We start from the raw sequence: 22233 nt of genomic DNA, 5'->3' as shown, positions 1-22233 counted from the left end.
ACCTATTTCAGGTGTCACCCTAAGACATGTCAACCTTCTGTGGTCAAGCCAATGCATGTCAATATAAATAGGGTCACCCTAATGACCGTATCCTGATGGGAAATGTTAGTAATTGGAATGCAATGTGGGCATAATTTGATTTCTTATGTAGACTGAATTGTGTGTAACAACATATTTGGTTAGTAAAACGCTAATGACACTGCCACCAAAACAAAGACTCCAGAGAGTTTATTTCATAAAAAATAACATAATGAGTTAACTAGCTAAACAAAGGTGAAAATCCTTTTGGAAAGTATATTGCTGTTTGTCCAAAGAGAACATGTGTTCAAGTATTTCCATAGAGCTGCCAACCTTAAAGTTTATCAGTTTAAACCCATTTGAGCAGCTCATCATCTAGTTCAAATGTACTGATAGAAAAAGTATCAATAGAAATTAAGATATTGACATCTCTTTAACTAAGGGATCAACAATCTTAGGGATGTCCTTTGAGTCTAATGAGTACGATTGTCTTCTTAAAGCTTCTGTCTCCAAACATGGGTGTCCCGAAGTCACTCCTGGTGGCATGCACTCCAGGCAGCTAGGGATATGTCCACCTGTTCTATGCACTGTTTGGAAATTCTCTCTCTCATTAAGTATATGGCTAATGAAGCCACATGACCGTGAAGCTGGGTAGCGAGACAGAGTGTTTTCCATAGAACAAATTTCAATAGAATGTCTTCTGGTATCATCCAACCATGATGTTGTTTTTTTAAGGGCACTGTGAGCATCCATGCTGTAAAACTTCTTCATATCTCTTAAAACGACGTTGTTACTGTTTTCCAGTTTCACCTTCTGGCTTAATGAATATGCAGCAGAATAGAGTCTTAGTGTCTCACATGTATTTAAACTGAAATGTTTTTTACATGAAGAGGTGTTCAACAAATGTGTTATTTCCGGAGCCATGTTTGTCTCCCTGAAAGTGTTCGTGTTTGTCCAGGAAGCGCTTGGACATTGAAGAGTATCGTGATGGTGTTGTGTGTAGACGCTTTGATTTTCCAGCTCACACAAAGTCCTATCAGGTTCTATAGGCTTTAGAACCGATGGCACCTCTGCAGCCAGCTGACAAACTGGTAGATTCACAACAAGATGGTCTGTTGTTTCTCCCTGGGCAATTTCCTTACTATCCATGAACATTTCAAAGGAATCATTACAAACTGCTTTCTGTAATAACAAAAAAATAATCATCAATTTAGTTTAGAACGATAAAAATTATTAACTATAAAAATTATATAAACAACTTCAGAAAGTGTAATTCACCTCCATAATGAATGCTTGGGCATGGCAAAAAAGGCAATTATCATGGACCCAAACCGATTGGGAACCTTATGCCAACTGGGACATTAAGGGTGAAAGGTGAATAGGGAGGGCATGCAATCTGGGAAATATATATAGTACTTGAGTTCTTGTAATTGACAAATGCCTATCTGATACAGCAAGCACTGGGCATTTACCGGTTATCACCCTTGTTTTACATTTTCAAATGTACACTTAAATTGGGCAGAATATATGGTTAGATAAGGTTTATTTGACCTAGTTCCTAAAAACTGGACAGAATACTATGGTGGTAATTGTGGACATCCATAATGTCAACAACAGAATATTCTGCTGATATGGGCCAGATGTACTAAGTTTAAAAAGTGATAAAAGGGAGAGTGATAATCCACCAACCAATCAGCTAATAACTGATTAATAACCTCAACTCTGCAACCAGGTTTATCTTCCTCTCCCGCTGCTCTAATTCTGCCACTCCCCTTCAACAAAATCTGCACTGGCTCCCATTCCTCTACAGAATTCTCTTCAAACACCTCACACTCACATACAGGACCATCTCTAATTCCATTGCTCCATATATCCCTAACCTCATCTCCATTCATACACCCTCCCGCCCTCTACGGTCGGCCGATGACTGTCATCTCTCCTCCATTCTGATCACTGCTTCCCACACTAGAGTACAGGACTTTGCCCATGCTGCATCCCTTCTGTCGAACTGACTCCCTCGCTCCATTAGACTCTCCCCGACCTTGCAAAGCTTCAGACGAGCACTGAAAACTCACCTATTCATTAAAGTGTACCCTTCCACTGCATAAACTAGTCCTGTTGTCAAAGCCCTCTTCTCTTCACATTTCACTCACAGCTCTCCTATACTCAAACACTGAGTGACCATATTCGTCCGCATACTCCTCTCCATCATTGGCCATGTCAGTCCCTGTTCCAGGGGAGCGTGTTGTGAGTCGATTAACTTTCTAGTACACTCTTGGATTGTTGGAGGAAACCAGAGTACTGGAACAAAGCCCACACAAGCACAGGGAAAATATACAGACCCCCCACTAAATTAGGGCCATGGTGGAAATCCAACCCTAGACCTCAGTGCTGTGAGGCAGTAATGCTAAGCATTACACCAGCTATTTTGCCCATTTTTAATGCAGGATTTATTTTATGGAATGGGTTTGTTATACTCACTGTCCAGGCTGGGGAGTTACAGGTAAAGAAGTAATGACCATAATAACACTGGCAGCTGATGGAAACTAAGCAAGCGGGTCTCCTGCATTTTAACTGTGTTCAGTAATAAGTTTTGATTGTGTTCTATGATTTTAGTCCTCTAGATCTATTTTCAAGCAATTAATTAAAAAAACATTTAATTGTTTCAACTAAAAAGGAGCTTAACTGTCTAAAGTAATCTGTTTTTAATATTAAAGTATAATGGGGCAGATGTATTAAGCCTGGAGAAGAGATAAACTGGAGTTAAAGTGGAGATAACATGGAAGAGATAACGCACCAGCCAATCAGCTGTGTTTGAAATATGACAGTTGGGATCTGATTGGCTGGTGCGTTATCTCCTTCCACTTAATCTCCAGTTTATCTCTTCACCAGGCTTAATACATCTGCCCCAATGTGTTCAGTTTGATTTTATAGTAGTTTTGTTTCTATTTCCAATATAATATTTATATAAATTCTATTTTATTTATTTATTTTTAGACTGAAAAATAATGGTCACAATGGAGACAGGATCAGCAGGCAGTGACTTAAGCAGTAGTATCTTAGGATAGTAGGAGGCAGGTAGTTGCTATTGGGTTCTTCATGACTATGTGGCGTATGATGAAATGTGGAGGGTTAATTCTGAAAAATTGGCACTCTAATGCTTTGCTTACAATAAAATACAAAACCTGATCTAATATGAAACAAATACATTTGCATTAATTTAACTACACCTATACCTGTCTCTGCAGCATTCTATGAGTAGATGGGGATCGCAGTGGGGCAGAGAGTTTTGGTATCGGAGTTTCTGCTGCAGCTTCCTGCTTCACACAACTGGTGTCCCGAGACTGAACGTGAGTACTGGAACCTGGGCAGGTTGCAAAGAAAAAAGGTATTCAAATAAATAACCCAACGCATCACGATATATTGCAATCAATGTATGTAAAGTGAGTCACAGTTGATCCAAATTATATACTTTGTCTTTCCCTTCCCTGCCTTGTGAAACTGGTGGCAAGTAAGCTGCAACTGGGGCTTGCTGAGACCCTTCTTGTGACATGAGTTTCATGGTAGTTAAGTAATCCGATTCTTTCTACATAAATGACTACAGAATACTGGGGCATATAATGGCTTACTCAGAAGAGACTAATAAGGGGACATGAAGTTATACAAATCCTTTTTTGGCTTATTCTTGATATATACAGTATTTTCTGATATGATCTGTAGGATTGCACAAAGTGACATTTTTGTTTACAATATGTGTAGAAAAGAAACCAGTAACGAGTATGTGTTCCTCCTCCTCCTCCTCCTCCTCCTCCTCCTCCTCCTCCTCCTCCCTGAAGTTCGGGTGTGCACTATATGGATATTAGTATGTGACGGCATCCATGCCTTACTCCCAGCATCATGGCTGACACCTACGATCCCTGGATGTTTATTGTTTGTTGAAGGAGATCATTACTGGAAAGCAATTTCAAAGGTTAGTGAGTTTATGTAATTTCCTTCCATTATTATCACAATGGGGCAGGTGCTTGATATATAATTACAACTAGGGGTATGTAAGGTGGCTGTCAGTCTGCTGTGCTGCACTGGTGTTGTCATCAAAAAGGCTGCACTTTTATGGCTGCAACATCCACCTGAATGTGTTGCTTAAACAATGTGAGTAGTAAAGAGAACCTTTTTTGCTGTTTGCATAGGTTAAACAAGCCCTGTGTGTGTTCTATGTATGATACTTATTCTATATAATTTATATAGCATCTGACTGCTAGCTGTAACCGTTAAGCACCTGATTTCTGGCAAACGAGTTTCCGGGTTGCCTGGCACTCTGCACACGAGCCTCCTCTCTGCAACATGTAGCTGTCATTTGGCAATGAGTGAGTTCGGCAAACAAGAGGCTTTTTTACACTTAGCAAATTCCTTTCTTTAGCGGTTGATGACTTTTGTTCTGGAGAATAGTCACTCTGAAATGAAAAAATATTTTTAGAATTACAAAAAACAATCTAACTTTTCTCTAAAAGGGAAAGGAATAAAAACGACTATGTACATACTCAATAAAGATGTACAATGATCTGAAATGCACCAACAGTCATCTACACTTTTCTCCGATTCCCCGATATGCCGACACCAGTGGCGCAACAACACCACCGCGGCCCAAGCGGCGGCCTCTAGCATATGTAAAGGGGACACAACACAAAAAGCACTCTGATCACCTAGCCCCTAGCAATGAGCATGTAGCCCCCTGCCAATGAGCTGATAACTCTTAGCAATGAGAAAGAAACCCTTGGCAATGAGCATGACTATGCATGATTTGGTCTATGGCCAAGTACACTGTATGTGACATAGTCATAAATTGCCTTGCCTTGTCTATTCTTCCTTGCGATACCATTCTTGCGGGGCTGTGCATCGGTATCGCAACCAGACTAAATACTGCAATTTTGGCTAACTTTTGTTCCAATTTTGACTACATAGTCCAAATCGTAAGCCAAATTATATTACACAAAACACTGCCTAAACCACTGTAGCTCTTTGTAATAAACACGCATAAAACAAGTTTACCGTTTGGATATCTGTCCATACAAATGTATTTTTGTGGGGGATTGAGATACAGCTCTAGCATGCTCTCCTTAGTAGAATATAAAAACTATAATTACAAATACAATGTGGATATTAGTATGAATAAATTATAAATCTGTTTATCCTATAAAGTGAACAATGTAATATATTCACTGTAGGGTAGATGTATAAAAATGTTTCAACAGTAAAAAATTGGAACGGTGGAGAAGTTGCCCAAAGCAAATAAAGCCAACTTCTACGTATTATTTTTTAGAATGTACTTAAATAAATGCTAGATAGAAGCTAATTGGTTGCTAATGGAAACATATATTATTTTCCACTTGTTAGGAGGCTGCATGTTACTCCCAAGACCTCCAGCTAACTATTGATACTGCTCTCGCTCTGGATGGCTGTAATACGCCGGTCCGAGCCTAGTCAATTATGTGTTTTTATATGGATATTGCTTATTTTTATATTATTTGTCAATATGCAATATCACTTTTTGTACTTTAGTGTTCCCGCTAGGCTGTTTTAGCGGGGCGCTGCGCCCTGCCTGATTTTTAAAGGGCAAAATGCGCCCTGCCCCATTAGCAGCGCCCCGCTAAATCAGCCTGCATTCTGCCTGCCGGAGTGCCCGGGCCGTCGCATCGCTGAAGGGGGCTTGCCCGGCCATGGCTACGTCCCGGCAGCTCAGTGACGTAGTCAAGGCCGGGCAAGCCCCTTCATCGATGCGGCGGCCCGGGCACGCCTCCTGGGGTGACGCGGCGGCCCGGGCACGCCTCCTGGGGTGACGCGGCGGCCCGGGCACGCCTCCTGGGGTGACGCGGCGGCCCGGGCACGCCTCCTGGGGTGACGCAACGGCCCGGGCACGCCTCCTGTATTGACGCGGCGGCCCGGGCACGCCCCCTAGCGTGACGCGATGGCCCGGGCACGCCCCCTAGCGTGACGCGGCAGCCCGGGCACGCCCCCCGCCGTGACGTCGGCGTGCCCGGTCCGCCAAACCAGCGCCCTGCCCCCCATAATTCCTAGGGGGAACACTATACTTTGTACATTACTTCTGTAATTTGTCAAATTTGTCTTATTATATATTTATGTGCACTGATACCTCTTCTCCCCCATGTATTAAAGTGGGGTTAATCCATATCAAATTGTCCAAAATTTGAGGTACAGTGGGGTACGAGACCAATATGTTTTTTTACTGCTTTTAAGTATAATATTTTAACTTTGAAAATAAAAAGATGCTTGCACTATGATGTGCTTCCTCCTTCACTTTTCAGATCTCCTATGATTCTATAAGGATTCTGAAATAACTACAGTTGGAAGCTGCGGCCTTGCTGAAAGTGGGACCTAGTGCTATAAATGATGACTCTCTAAGGAGTCGCATAAAAAAGTAACTGAACCCTACACAGGCGTCATCTGTAATAGGCTATAGGCTAGCGCTCCTCTACAATTTGATTTTATATATACAGTCTCTCTGCCTGGGGGAAAGGATACACTAGAAAGTTCTCTATGTGGAAGACACCCTGCTACAAACTGACTGGTACAATTCAGCGAGTTTTTTAGTGAGTTAGATAATTATCCTGTGTATTAGTTAGAGCCAGATGGCAAGGATGTATTTTGATGCTTTATTTCTGTTTTGTTTATTTTTACCAATAAAACTAGTTGAGGCCAGTTGCTTCAAAGTATTGGACTGATCTGTGAGACCTCTCAGCTGCTGCACTTTACCATCCCCCCCCCCCCCCCCTGGAGATGATACCCGTTCCCCTGACCCTCTTACATGAGCTATAGATATATATACACACACCAATCAGACTAGCAGTCCTCCCTTTTAATGTGGGGACTTGTTATCTGGCCTGGGTGCCCTCTCCAGTAGACTTTTATAGTCCCCAAATGTAGAAAGCTGAATAATGAGCATCTCTCCAGGTGCAAAAAAAACCATTTGTATGCGGTCATATAATTTTTTTTTATAGAATACATTTTTGTGGTCTATCCTGGGGAAGTCATGGAAATTGTGCTTTGAGGCTCCCATTTAGCAGCACCCCTGTATGGCACTATGTATTTCCAAACTTTTTACCAGATTATGGGGGTAATTCTGAGTCACATGTAGAGTGGCTATACTTGTGGGCAGCCATGGAAGCCTGATTCACTACTTTATGCTCTAGTATCTCATGCAAACCCCTGCAATCATTCTCTTCACATGCACCAGACCCACAGTGAGTGCAGGAGATCCAGTAAAGACAGGCCTCCCTTATCTGTGCAAACCACAGAACGTTTGATACACATTCAGAACACTCCCACAAGTCAGGGCGGTTACATGCAATTTCTATGCCCAGTTCCCAGACTGAAACGCCCTCTTTCATAGAATATCAGATCTGGCCAAGTTGCATCGGGTGTGGATAGATGGACAGTGTCTAGATAGACAGTCAAAATTTCGACATGCAATAGGTCGACCGGGTCAAAATGTTGACGTAAATAAAAGGGGGACATGTGAGTTTTTCAAATTTTTTGGGTTCCAATGTCAACAACTGTAAACGTGGAGCCCCAATCAGTGTAACGCGTACCCTCACATGGATTGCTTCACTCACCATGCTCTGTGCCTCACTATGCTTGGCATACTATTTTATTCTCCCACAATGCCCACAAAGACGATGATGTAAGAACAAGCCGGTTTAGACAAAATCATGAAAAACTCATGCCGACCTCGTCATGTGTCTACCTTTTATCATGCAATATTTTGACTGTCGACATTTTGACCACATTGACTATTGCGTGTCCACCCTGTTGACCTTTTGACCCTGTGTACATATTGCATGTCAACCTTTTGGTGGTAGACCTATTGACTGTCTATCTAGACACTGTACATTTTTCAACCCGGAACTAGAGGCATCTTGCTCAGTGCAGGACATGTGCAAAAATGCATTATTTCTGTATGTGCTGAATGCAAGAACCCCCCCCCCCCTATCTGCACCCATGAACAGAGAACTTTTCAAAATGTCCCCATACATCCATATTGAAAAAATGGTTTTCAATCAATCCCTAGTTCTACAGCTAGCAGAGTACTGTGATGACCAAAAGTAGATGTCCCAAATTATTATGAGGCCACATGGGGTCTTAATCCAGCTCTAGGGCACAGGTCCAAATGTATGAGAAGTAATCTACAGTATTTGTCGATCATCACAATGTAAACAAATGTAACCTGTTCATTTATCCCCATGTTTACAGTTATGGGACCTACACACGGGGTGATTTCAGGGCATTTTCTAAGCCATCTGACTTAATTTGACAAGCCACATTGTGTGTTTTTGGGCAAATTGTTTGTTTTTGTTCCGGGTGACAAAATTAGATGCTGTAGCCCCCCCCCAAAAAATTATATACCGACCATAGAATCTTTGCCCAATTTGTTACTGTATGTTCATTTTTAGGCATAACCTAATGACTAAGGCTCCTTTTATTATGTTATTTACAGATATAAGTAAAATAGTTTTTGTTAATATGGCCTTTTTAAACTGTGTGCTGTATATCATAGGTGCAGAGTTTTGCCCACCACTCTGCCATGTTTGGGATGGTATTTACCTGATCCGCTGTTCTATATGCCAATTAAGTTAAATTGAAAAATGCTCTATACTTCTGTCCCTGATAGCATAACTCCTATATGTTGTAGTAGGTTATTAAGCTTTCATTGTATTTTACTACGAAAATAACAAAATAATAAATAATTGCTTTAAAATGATTAATATATATGTAATAATTTGAGGGGAAAGCACTTAAATGTGGAGCATACTACATAACTACATTCTGGATGTATGCCAGAGAACCTACCTGGAAATAGAAACCTAAGTTTCTGTTTCCCACTTATTATACTGCACTGTGTAGAATGTGGCCATTTTAAAAATAAGTGCTAATAATTATTACTGGGGGAATGGCGCAGTCAGCAGAATATCCCTGACGTTTTATACAATTTGCTACATATTTCTATAGAGGATGAAAAAAAATACATTAGTTTTGCAGAAATTTGGTGTTCACAGTCCAAAAATATATCACAAGAAGCAGGGCTGTCTGTCACTAAAATATAGAATGGGAGGTGGTGTTCTTGGCTTACTACTGTAGTTGCAAAAAATGCTTTATCATCTATGTCATCTCTCACCTCTCACATTTATCAAAAGGTGAAGATCTCTAAATGCGGCAAAAAACAACAACATTTTACAAAATAATTTTTCTCCATTCAAAATGATTATTTGTAAAAAAAAAAAATAATTCTATTTTTAAACTTTTATTTTTAGACTGCACTTAAATCTGAGACTGAAATTCTTATCAGTGGCGTAATTATTTATAATGAGTGCACCCTTCACCCATTGTGGTTAAAAAGCGGTGATAAAATTGGAAGATAACGCACCAGCCAATCAGCTGTGTTTATCACCTTCCATTTTATCTCCGCTTTATTGCCAGTTTATCACTTTATCAGGATTACTGTATCTGCCCCATTATTTCAAAACTCACCTTTCTGGAGTTCCACATCGGCAGTGGCAGTGCAGCACAACTCACTGAGGAATGGCAGGGAAGCCATTTTCCCAGGTTTTTTTTTGTGCACACACAGTAGGAACATCACTGTGAAAATGGCCATCATGGGCTAGCCCATTCCCCTCCTATGGGCAACATCTTGAGGGAGAGGAAGCAAATCGTTGCCAATACATTTGAGGCTGCATTTGCAGAGGTTCTACAACCAGGCATGGTCCCAGCTAGTTATGAGCATCAGTAGTAGCTCATGTAATCATTATCCGGGCCAGAGACAAGGGATTATGGATAATCTCTGGATAGGGATTGTTTAGTCTTCACATTAACATTTTGGTTATTGGATTACACTGCAATGATGCTGCTGCCCTATAACAGTTTTAATAATAATTTAATAATAATGTATTTCAGTATCCTGTCAGTGGTGGTATTATCCCAGAATTTTTTTTTTCACATCACATAGTGTTTATCTTTTTATCATACATGTGGCAAATAGCAGTTGATTTGTGTTTAAACAGCAAGGTATTTGCAATTAACTGCATATATTTAGAATGGTCACTGGAGCCCATTGTACAATTTGCATGCTATTAAATATACTGTAACCCAGTGGTTCCCAACTGTTTTAAATCATGGCACCCTAGAGCATCAGAACTTTTTTTCACGCCACACCTGGGCCGAAAGTTTCTTATAAAACAATTTACTTGAGTGGGAAGGGGGGGCGGAGCCATGGCGGCGTGCATGTGAGGTGAGGAGAGTCTTCAGCTCCCCAGCGTCTCTCCCTTAACCTCCGTTCCCCGATCCACAAACCCCCTCCTATGGAAATTACTAACCGCTAGAAGAGGGAGACAAACCCGCGTTGTGAGAGCTCAGAGGTGCTGAGATTGAGAGCTGCCAGGCGTCTCCTTGTGTGCCCCGGTCGGTGGTGTGCCTGCGGGAATCCGTGCAGTGGACGGGTGACGTCAGATCCGGCTGTGCTCGCTGACCCTCGCTGACTACGCCGAGAGCGGGAGCTTCTGACTGACGGGTGTGCTGCCGTGTGTGGGACCCCGGTGATTCTCCTGCCTGAGAGGGCGGCTGGAACAGTAAAGGGAGACGCGGCCAGAGAACGGCGCGACGATACTCCGTTTGATAACCTCTGACTGCATCAGCCACTTTGCTATACATCCAGCACGGGGGCGCTGTATTTGGGAGTACATGTAACTGAGTGAGTGTCCCCAGAAGCCGGCGGCAGGACCGAGTCTAAAAGGCATGGAACCTCTCCCTTGGGACAAGGTAGTAGAGGCATGTCGTGATATATAATAAGGGTCTGTTTGTTGAACTGAAGCCTGCTTGTGGGTAAGATTGCCCTTTGCTTTTTTCTTTTTTTTTTTTTGGGATACATATGACAGTGCAAAACGCTGTGCAAACAACAGAATATACTGAGCAGTGGCTTATTATACAGTGTTGGACAATTCAGGGATAGGGACACTGTGTTAAAGACAGTAAATTAAATTACATTAAACCTAAGCCACATGGAAAGGGGTGAATAACACTGGTATAAACACAGTACAGTATATTACCCAAAATGGGGAAAACATCTACTGCAGCAGCGCGGTTAGAAAAATACGCGCGAACCCAGAATACAAGCAATTCTATTCCAAGTACCCCACAGTCTACCCCTGTGAAGGCAGGTGGGTCTCAGCCACAGAATGAAGTAACATTACAGCAGGTGCTAGAAGCAGTCAGTACATGTGAAAGCCGCCTATCAGGCCAAATTGATAAATTACAATCAGATATCACTTTGCTGAGGGACGATGCCCAAAAAATAAGGGATCGAGTACTGGAGGTGGAGAATCGAATCTCTTGCTTAGAAGATAACATGGTACCAATGCAGAAACAGCTAAAAAGTACGACCAGTAAAGTGTTTGAATTGCAGAATAAAGTCACTGACATGGAAGGCAGACTACGCAGGTGTAACCTGCGTGTTATCGGCCTAGAGGAGCGAGCAGAGGGAAAATCCCCCGAAAAATTTATGGAAGAATTGATATTGCAGGTGTTCGGGAAGGAGTCCCTAACTCCATTTTTCGCAGTGGAACGTGCCCATCGAGTACCTTCTAAACCCCCCATCCCAGGTGGCCCGCCCCGTACCATGCTGTTAAAGCTTTTGCATTTCCAAGATCGGGACAATTTATTAAGGTTGGCCAGATACAGTGAGAAAATGTGCTATAATGGACAAAAAATATCATTCTTTCCAGACCTCCCATATACGATCCAAAAGGAGAGATCGCGATTTAAGGAAGTGAAGAGCAGGCTCAGAGACTTGAACTTAAAATATTTTATGCTCTACCCAGCTAAACTCCGAGTGTTACATAATGACGAGTCTAAAGTCTTCCTCTCACCTGAGGATGCAGCAGACTGGCTGAATAAAGACCATCCGGGCCGTACTCAGCTGTTGGCCAGTGGAGATTCAGCACTATAAACTGGACAGTAGATATTATACAAATAATGAAGTCTGAGGTTTTAATGTATAGAAATATTTAAAAAAAAAAAAAAAAAAAAAAAATCTACTTAAGCTACGGTTCAGTGAGAGGGGGGGGGTGGGGGGTGGGGGGAGGTTAAACACAGCGTATATTGGGGGTATAAAAGTTGTAAATATAAATATCTGTAAAAAAATATAATGCCCTCAAGAATTGAAAGGCTGGGGAGCTGAGCATGCCTTAAAATAGGGGAAAACCTTAGTGGCAGAGTGTAAGTGCCTCCAAAGGGTGTCACGGTGTAAGTAAGTGTAGATGAGTGAGAAAGGGGGTCATAATAGGTATGCCTAAAGGGATAGGTTATACAGGGAGGGGGGGGTAAGTGTTTGTGTTGTATGTGATGTAAAGTTTGTTATGTGTATAGCCTGCAACTCGGGGTTGAAAAGAGAACGGACATCCGGGGTGACGTGCTGTTGTGATAGGGTGCATAAGGGGGAGAAAACTGGCAATGGTTAGGGTGTTAACATGGAACGTCAGGGGGATAAATGAAAAAATCAAGAGGTCACTTGTGCTGAAACAATGTAAAACAATAGCAGCAGATATAATATGTCTTCAAGAGACCCATTTATTTGGGGATAAAACCCTGGCGTTAAGAAGACCATGGATAGATAAATCGTACCATTCCCAGTTTTCTCCTGCATCCAGAGGGGTATCGGTGATAGTAAAGAAAAATATTGGATTTGAATGTATAACCAGTAAAATTGACCCACAGGGGAGATATGTTTTTTTGGATGCAAATATTGAAATGTGTAGAATCTGTATACTAGCGTTGTATATACCTCCGCCATTTTCTTATGATATACTTAGGAAAGCAGTAGAATTTGCTGCAGAGAGACCCACAGCACAAATTATATGTCTTGGGGACTATAACGCAGTTATGAATCCAGATATAGATAGACTGCAGATGAAAATGGTAAAGGTTGTGAAAAATAAAGGATTGGCCGAATTTATTCATCAGGCAGGATGGAGGGACGTCTGGAGAGAGAGACATCCTAGTGTCCGGCAATACTCCTGTTATTCTGTGCCACATGATTCCTTCTCAAGGATCGATATGATCCTAGTTTCACCTGCACTGACCAACTATGTTGCGCTAATAGAATATAAAGCACGAGGTATATCAGACCACTCGCCTGTAATAATGCAATTAGATCTGAATTTGGATAGGGGTTTTTCGTACTGGCGTTTTCATCCCAGTTGGCTGACTAGATTTAACAGTGATGAATTAATGGCAGGGGGAGTTGAGGTTTTTTTTGCACAAAACAATACTACTGCCAGTAATACAATCGTATGGGAGACATTTAAAGCCTTCTTAAGAGGAATACTAATGAAGGGAATTGCTGTGGGAAAGAAAAAAGACAGGGAAGTGGCCAATGCACTGGAGGTGGAGATGGTCAAGTCGGAAAATCAATACTTGTATGATAAAAACGAAACCTCTAAAGAAATATGGTTAAAAGAACAGCAGAAATGGCTAGAACACCTCCAGGTAATGGCCACCTTCCGAATATTAAAAAGCTCTCATCAACTTTATTTAAATAGTGATAAGGCAGGTAAATACCTATCATATATGGCTAAAACAAATGCGCCCCCTACTATAATAACTGGGATTTACTCAGATAGTGGCCAGATAGTAACTTCAACTCCAGAGATAGCAGATGTATTTGTTAAATATTTTAAGGATGTATAAAGATCCAGATTGGATATAGAGATGGAAGAGCTTGAAAATTTTTTAAGTCATCCTAGGCTCCCTTCTCTGCCAGAGGAGAGTAGACAGATGCTGGAGGAACCCTTCTCTGTTGAAGAAGTGGAAGAAGCCATTAGACTTATGCCACAGGGTAAGGCACCAGGGGTGGATGGCTTGCCGAGTGAGGTATACAAATTTTTGGGGAAGAATATGGCCCAACATATATGGAACTCATTTAGGGGGATGGAACTGGATGGCAAACTATCCCAGTCAATGACGGAAGCAGTGATTAACGTCATCCCAAAAACAGGAAAAAACCCTTTAATGGTAGATTCATATAGGCCGATTTCTTTGATCTCTGCCGACGCGAAGATCTATGCGAAGATTATGGCAGTGAGGCTGGGTAGGGTAATCCATCATATGGTGCATCCGGATCAAACCGGTTTTATTTGCGGTAAATCAACTGCCATTAATCTTCGCAGGGTCTTTTCGTATTTGCAGTGGGCAGGAGTTACGGATAAAGGTGTTGGAGTAGCGTCATTTGACGCTAATAAGGCGTTCGATTCAGTAGAGTGGCCCTTTCTACGGCAGGTGTTGAAGAGTTTTGGTTTCGGACCCTGTTTTATTAAGAGAGTATTTTTGTTATATCAAACACCGAAGGCAAGGGTACTGGTTAACGGCTATGTGTCAGAAACATTTAATCTATATAGGGGAACCAGGCAGGGGTGTCCGCTGTCACCGCAATTATTTGCGCTGGCAATCGAGCCCCTTGCCTGTAAATTAAGAAGCACACTGGAGTTCCGGGGAGGTCCAGATGCGTATAATATCATTTCATTATATGCTGATGACCTATTGATTGGGCTCTCAGAGTACCAAAGAGACTTGGACAAAGTGCTTGAAGTTATACAAGAATATGGGAGATATTCCGGGTTAACAACTAATCTAAGTAAATCGCAGTTACTTATTACTGGAGGACAAGGAAACTCGTTAACCCCCTTGCCCCATCACCCACCAAGGGTGAACCAGTTTAAATATCTGGGAATCTATGTTGCAGTTGAAATGGGAGCATATGTGCGGAATAACCTAGATCCAATAATTAGTGAAATGAAAAATAAATTTAAGAGTTGGGCAAGACTCCCCCTTACTATAAGTGGGCGTATTAATCTGGTCAAGATGGTCATCCTGCCTAAGGTATTGTACGTACTACAGCAAGCCCCGATATTCATCGATGATGCTGTATTTAATAAGATGCATGGGATTATATCTTCCTTTATATGGGCTAATAAAAGACCAAGGGTTAAGATGGCCATACTGACTAGGTCTCGGAAAAAGGGGGGACTTTCGATGCCCAATTTTAAATTATATTACTATGCCTCACAATTAGTACACATAAAAGGATGGATGAACGGGCAGGAACACCCTGCTGAGTTGCTCAAGCTACTGGCATTAATGGCCCCTAAGCATACGCCATTGCAGGTGTTACTTACAAAAGCAAGAATTAAAATTCAGGTCCCCTTAATAGTACAGGCTAGGAAAGTGTGGCAGCGGGTCAGTAAGAATCAGAGTGCAAGTGATACTGACCCTGATACATTCCTGTTTTCTTTAAATGGCACTGAAATAATTAGAGATCAGCAAGTTGCACGAATATGGAATCAATATGGAATAACGTCCATTGGCCAAGTTTATAGTAATAACCACATGAAGTCCTTCACGCAGATGCAGGATGAGTTTGGACTCCCAAAACAAATGTTTTTTAGATTCTTACAAATGCGGAGTGCGCTCTCACTGCAGAATGGGCGAGACGGTATTAGCTTAAAGGAATCCCCAGTTAAATTGTTTATAAATAAGCTAGAAAAGGATAAAATAACTTCAAGATGCTATCAATTCTTGTTGGAAAATACACACGATGAAGACCTAGCTGCACTTAGGGCAAAATGGGATACCGACATTTTAGGGATTAATAAAGAAACATGGAGAATTGCACTTAACTCTATTTCAACTGCAACTAATTCCACGAGAGCCCAACAAATTCAATTTAATATATTGCACAGAACGTATATGACTCCAGAAAAAATTAGTAAATTTGCGTCCAATTATATTGATAAATGTCCCAAATGTGATGAAATGCAATGTGGTTTTTTTCATTTGATTTGGGATTGTAGAATAGTATGGAAATATTGGCAAGAGATAGAACAAATAATGTCACAAAGTGGCATTTCGTTGCAAAATGCCTCTCCCCTGGCATATATACTGGGGGTTTGGCAAAATGATAAACTCACGTCTGGTAAAAGGCAATTGGCCATAAATTTATGTACAACTGCTAAAGTAATTATTGCACGCTCCTGGATGGCTAAAGGCCCCCATACACTAGGGCGACTTGTCCTTAGGACAAGTCGCCCCCGACTTCCCCCTGAGCTTCCCCGGCTGCTCCCCGGGGGAGCTTGATTAGATTGGCACTTGATGTGCCATTTTTTACATGTGATAAATCGTCTCGATTTATCACATGTAAAAAACCCGGGGAGCAGGGGGGGGGGGGCTACAGAGGTGGGAGCAGGGGGGCTGGGGACGCTGCGGGGGACACATCTGTGTCCCCCGCTGCTGGGGACACAGCGTCTGTGCGGCGATAAGGTAGAGGGAGCAGGGGGGGCTGGAGACGCTGCGGGGGACACGTCTGTGTCCCCCGCTGCTGGGGACAGCGTCTGTGCGGCGATAAGGTAGAGGGAGCAGGGGGGGCTGGAGACGCTGCGGGGGACACAGGCTGCATAGAGCCGGGCAGGGGGAGCCGGCCGGGAGCTGTCAGTAATGAATAAAAAAAAAAGCCCATACAATGAATGGGCAGCCTGTGATTGGCTGCTGAGCGCTCTCTCAGCCAATTGCTGACTGGCTGAGAGAGCGCTCAGCCAATCACAGGCCGCCCATTCATTGTATGGGCTTTTTTTTTATTCATTACTGACAGCTCCCGGCCGGCTCCCCCTGCCCGGCTCTATGCAGCCTGTGTCCCCCGCCCGCAGCGTCTCCAGCCCCCCTGCTCCCTCTACCTTATCGCCGCACAGACGCTGTCCCCAGCAGCGGGGGACACAGACGTGTCCCCCGCAGCGTCTCCAGCCCCCCCTGCTCCCTCTACCTTATCGCCGCACAGACGCTGTGTCCCCAGCAGCGGGGGACACAGACGTGTCCACCGCAGCGTCTCCAGCCCCCCCTGCTCCCTCTACCTTATCGCCGCACAGACGCTGTGTCCCCAGCAGCGGGGGACACAGACGTGTCCCCCGCAGCGTCCCCAGCCCCCCCTGCTCCCTCCACCGCCCCACTAGGTCCCAAGTCGGGTGGTCGGACGTGCAGCAGGTCCGACCACCCGACGCAGATCCGATGCGCACGGGACCGCGCATCGGATCTGAGGGAACATCAAAACTAGACGATTTTGGTCCGATTTCGGCCAGATCCGACTGATCTGGCTGAAATCTGACCAAAATCGGCTAGTGTATGGGGGCCTTAAGACTGGTCCTGAAATTAGAGCATGGATCAATTTGGTGAATCAAACTAGTGAACATGAGAGATATATAAGCTATACACGTAAAACCACAAATAAGTTCTTTGAAACATGGGAGGGTTGGTTCAAGACTAAATTTTATAAAAAACAGTAAAATGCCCAATAGGGCTCTTACACACGGAAACACTCAAAAGTTTGGTATGGAATAAAATACTAGAAGTACACTATTATAATAAAAAAAAAACAAAAAACTATATATAATATATTGCACAAAATAAATATGCACTTTAGCACCTCACAATTAATAGAGGTTGGGGAGGGGGGTGGGGGGGGTGGGGGTGGGGGAGGGGGAGGGGGGAAATCCCAATATACACATTAGAAGTGGGTTCACCTTTTGATAAAACACGCTCTTATTGATAGGGGGGGGGGGGGGGAGAGAAATACAAGGTCATGATGTTTCAGGGTATCTTAATAACGGATTGGAATGCAAGTAGTGGCTGCATGGGTCCGTAAAATGTCGGTATAGTAAGAACTAAAGCTCTCATTTTTCAAAGTTGTAACATAAAACACAAACAGCTATTCAATGTAAGGTATTAAAATAATATAAAGAGAGGTCTCTTAGCGAAGATAGAAATACGAGTCCCCATTAAAAACAGTAGTGGCAAGTCTCCCAGATATGGATGTTCTTATTTTAAATATCCTGTTACAAAGCATGTACCTAAAATCACACTCACGGAGGAAGGCAGGTTATGTGTTAGTATTGTTAAATGTATGTTAGTATCATGTAAGAAGCAAGTAAATTGATGAAACAGTCTGTATTGATGATATGGCAAATTTTTTATTTGTATTGAAATGCTTGCTTTTTGTTTTGTCATCTATGAATTGTAAAGGGGGGGAAAAATTTAATAAAGACTATATAAAAAAAAAATAAAACAATTTACTTAATTTCTAAATGTCATACATAGGTCACATGGGTGAGGGACAGGATTAGCTTCGGTTTGTCCACATATTTTATTACTAGGTGATTCATCGCGCCCTACGGGCGCTCTTCACACCGTCGTAAGGGGCTGCGCCCCCTTAATTTGTGAACGTTTGTATATGAGAAATATGGTTAGAATTGTATGAAAGATGGCCTGTATTGCAACTTAGGTGTCCGCGAATCGCGGGAGGGGGGGTCGCGGAGGGTGCCGCAAATTGCAGGAGGGGGGGACGCGGGGGGTGCCGCGAATTGCAGGAGGGGGGGTTGTGGGCGGGTGGATGCTGCGAATCGCGGGAGGGGAGGGATTGCAGAGAATCGCGGGAGGGGGGTCGCGGGGTGGGTTGCCGCAAATCGCGGGAGGGGGGTTACGGGGGCGGGGGTTGCGGCGAATCATGGTAGGGGGGGTCGCGGGGGGTGTGCCGTGAATCACGGGAGGGGGGGTCACGGGGTGGGGTGCCGAGAATCGCGGGGGTGTGTGTGTGTGCCGTGAATCGCGGGAGTGGGGGTTGCGGGGGGGGGGGGGTGGGGGGGTGTGACGCGAATCGCCAAAAGAAAAAAATCAACACAGAAAGGTCAACACATGTAAATGTTGACATAAGTGTGGCACTTCATTGGTGTCCATGTCGACACATGAGAATGAATATGAAAACATTCAAAAAATGAAAAAAAAAAAACTTCAAAAACTCATGTCAACCTTTTTCATTGTCGACCATAGCCATGTCAGTGTTTTCCATGTGCAATTTAATTCTGGAGCTGCCACGAATCGCGGGGGGGGTGCCGCGAATTGCGGGAGGGGGGTCGCGGGGGTGGGTGCCGCGAATCGCGGGAGGGGGGGTTACGGGGCAGGGGTTGTGGCGAATCATGGGAGGGGGGGTCGCGGGGGTGTGCCGTGAATCACGGGAGGGGGGGTCACGGGGTGGGGTGCCGAGAATCGCGGGGGAGGTGTGTGTGTGTGTGCCGTGAATCGCGGGAGTGGGGGTTGTGGGGGGGGGGTGTGACGCAAATCGCCACAAGAAAAAATAAACACAGAAAGGTCAACACATGTAAATGTTGACATAAGTGTGGCACTTCATTGGTGTCCATGTCGACACATGAGAATGAATATGAAAATATTCAAAAAATGTAAAAAAAAACCTTCAAAAACTCATGTCAACCTTTTTCAATGTTGACCATAGCCATGTCAGTGTTTTCCATGTGCAATTTAATTCTGGAGCTGCCACGAATCGCGGGGGGGGGTGCCGCGAATTGCGGGAGGGGGGGTCGCGGGGGTGGGTGCCGCGAATCGCGGGAGGGGGGGTTACGGGGCGGGGGTTGCGGCGAATCATGGGAGGGGGGGTCGCGGGGGTGTGCCGTGAATCACGGGAGGGGGGGTCACGGGGTGGGGTGCCGAGAATCGCGGGGGAGGTGTGTGTGTGTGTGCCGTGAATCGCGGGAGTGGGGGTTGTGGGGGGGGGGGGTGTGACGCAAATCGCCACAAGAAAAAATAAACACAGAAAGGTCAACACATGTAAATGTTGACATAAGTGTGGCACTTCATTGGTGTCCATGTCGACACATGAGAATGAATATGAAAATATTCAAAAAATGTAAAAAAAAAAACTTCAAAAACTCATGTCAACCTTTTTCATTGTCGACCATAGCCATGTCAGTGTTTTCCATGTGCAATTTAATGCTGGAGCTGCCGCGAATCACGGGGGGTGCCGCGAATTGCGGGAGGGGGGGGTCGCGGGGTTGGGTGCCGCGAATCGTGGGAGGGTGGGGTTCACAGGGGTTCCGGTGGGGGGTTGCCGCGAATTGCGGGAGGTGGGGGGTCACGGGGGGTGCCGCGAATCGCGGGAGGGGGGGTTGCGGGGGGGTGTGACGCGAATCGCCACAAGAAAAAATCAACACAGAAAGGTCAACACATGTAAATGTTGACATAAGTGTGGCACTTCATTGGTGTCCATGTCGACACATGAGAATGAATATGAAAATATTCAAAAAATGTAAAAAAAAAACTTCAAAAACTCATGTTAACCTTTTTCATTGTCGACCATAGCCATGTCAGTGTTTTCCATGTGCAATTTAATGCTGGAGCTGCCGCGAATCACGGGGGGGTGCCGCGAATTGCGGGAGGTGGGGGGTCACGGGGGGTGCCGCGAATCGCGGGAGGGGGGGTTGCGGGGGTGTGTGACGCGAATCGCCACAAGAAAAAATCAACACAGAAAGGTCAACACATGTAAATGTTGACATAAGTGTGCCACTTCAATGGTGTCCATGTTGACACATGACAATGAATATGAAAACATTCAAAAAATGAAATAAATCTTCAAAAACTCATGTCAACCTTTTTCATTGTCGACCATAGCCGTGCCAGTGTTTTGCATGTGCCATTTAATCCTGGGGCTGCCGCGAATCGCGGGGGGTGCCGCGATTTGTGGGAGGGGGGGGGTTGCGGGGGGTGGGTGCCGCGAATCGCGGGAGAGCGGGGTTCATGGGGGTTCCGGTGGGGGGTTGCCGCAAATTGCGGGAGGGGGGGGGGGTCGCGGGGGGTGCCGCGAATCACCGGAGGGGGGGTTGCGGGGGGTGTGACGCGAATCGCCACAAGAAAAAAATCAACACAGAAAGGTCAACACATGTAAATGTTGACATAAGTGTGGCACTTCATTGGTGTCCATGTCGACACATGAGAATGAATATGAAAATATTCAAAAAATTACAAAAAAACTTCAAAAACTCATGTCAACCTTTTTCATTGTCGACCATAGCCATGTCAGTGTTTTCCATGTGCAATTTAATTCTGGAGCTGCCGCGAATCACGGGGGGGGTGCCGCTAATTGCGGGAGGGGGGGTCGCGGGGGTGGGTGCCGCGAATCGCGGGAGGGCGGGTTTCACAGGGGTTCCGGTGGGGGGTTGCCGCGAATTGCGGGAGGTGGGGGGTCACGGGGGGTGCCGCGAATCGCGGGAGGGGGGGTTGCGGGGGGTGTGACGCGAATCGCCACAAGAAAAAATCAACACAGAAAGGTCAATACATGTAAATGTTGACATAAGTTGACAATGATTTTGCATGTGCCATTTAATCCTGGGGCTGCTGCGAATTGCGGGGGGGGGGGGGTGTGTGTGCCGCGAATCGCGGGAGGGGGGTCGCAGGGCGGGTGCCGCCAATCGTGCAAGGGGGGGTCGCGGGGGGGTTCTTTTTGCCGCGAATCGCGGGAGGGAGGTCGCGGGGGGGGGTGTGTTTTCCGCAAATCGGGGGGGTCACGGGGGAGGGTTTGCCGCGATTCGCGGGAGGGGGGGTCGCGGGGTGGTGGTTATGCCGCGAATTGCGGGAGGGGTCGTGGGGGGGTTCTTTTTGCAGCGAATCGCGGGAGGGGGGGTCGCGGGGGTGTTTTTGCTGCGAATCGCGGTAGGGGGGGTCGCGGGGGAGCGGGTGTTTTTGCAGCGAATCGCGGGAGGGGGGGGGGGGCGCGGGGGGGGAGGTTTTGCCGCAAATCGCGGGAGGGGGGCGCTCACCTGGTGGCTGTGGAGTAGCAGTGCTGGGCAACATGGGAAGGCAGTGGGTGTCTGGCACTGTCTGTGGGCTCACTGGGCTGGTTCTCTGTCACATACCTCCCAACATCACCCTCTCCAGGAGGGACACAATGCTCTGTTTCTAGACTTCCCCTTAATGTATGATTGCCATCACCTGTTTTAAACAGGTTAATTTCTCAGAAAGGTGTTCAGCACAGATGAAGGCAATCACACATTAAGAGGAAAGTCCAGGAACAGAGCGTTATAGACACAGACACCCACTTTGAGTGACAGATGTAGCCAAATATATAGGAGATTGGCAGCCCACCAGCAATGTTTTTGCCTTTTACATTGACAATAAATAATTTGAATTGGTAACGGACCACTAATCCAAGGCACCCCTGCAAGTGTCTCGGGGCACCCCAGGGAGCCACGGCACACCATTTGGGAACCACTGCTGTAACCTGATAGTCTTTACTACTTTGTTCTACAATCTGCATTACAGAGCTTAGTT

General features: G+C 44.9%; 1 protein-coding gene across 5 annotated transcripts in view; it reads right to left on the bottom strand.

Annotated features, from left to right (window-relative positions):
• Window positions 1-213: 213 nt before the first annotated feature.
• CACNA1G (calcium voltage-gated channel subunit alpha1 G) overlaps window positions 214-22233 on the bottom strand; it is a 317812-nt gene continuing 295792 nt past the window's right edge. For all 5 annotated transcript variants that reach the window (XM_083148098.1, XM_083148097.1, XM_083148094.1 and 2 more), the window contains 3 exons: window positions 4295-4469; window positions 3255-3382; window positions 214-1200 (listed from right to left, as the gene is read on the bottom strand). In XM_083148098.1, the coding sequence (XP_083004224.1) occupies window positions 433-1200; window positions 3255-3382; window positions 4295-4469 (1071 nt within the window). In that variant the 3' untranslated portion in view covers window positions 214-432. The remainder of the gene's footprint in view (window positions 1201-3254; window positions 3383-4294; window positions 4470-22233) is intronic.

Source organism: Crinia signifera, chromosome 6, assembly GCF_055691185.1.
Source record: "Crinia signifera chromosome 6, ASM5569118v1, whole genome shotgun sequence".
Taxonomy (NCBI): domain Eukaryota; kingdom Metazoa; phylum Chordata; class Amphibia; order Anura; family Myobatrachidae; genus Crinia; species Crinia signifera.
This window is presented reverse-complemented; position numbering and strand designations above follow the sequence as displayed.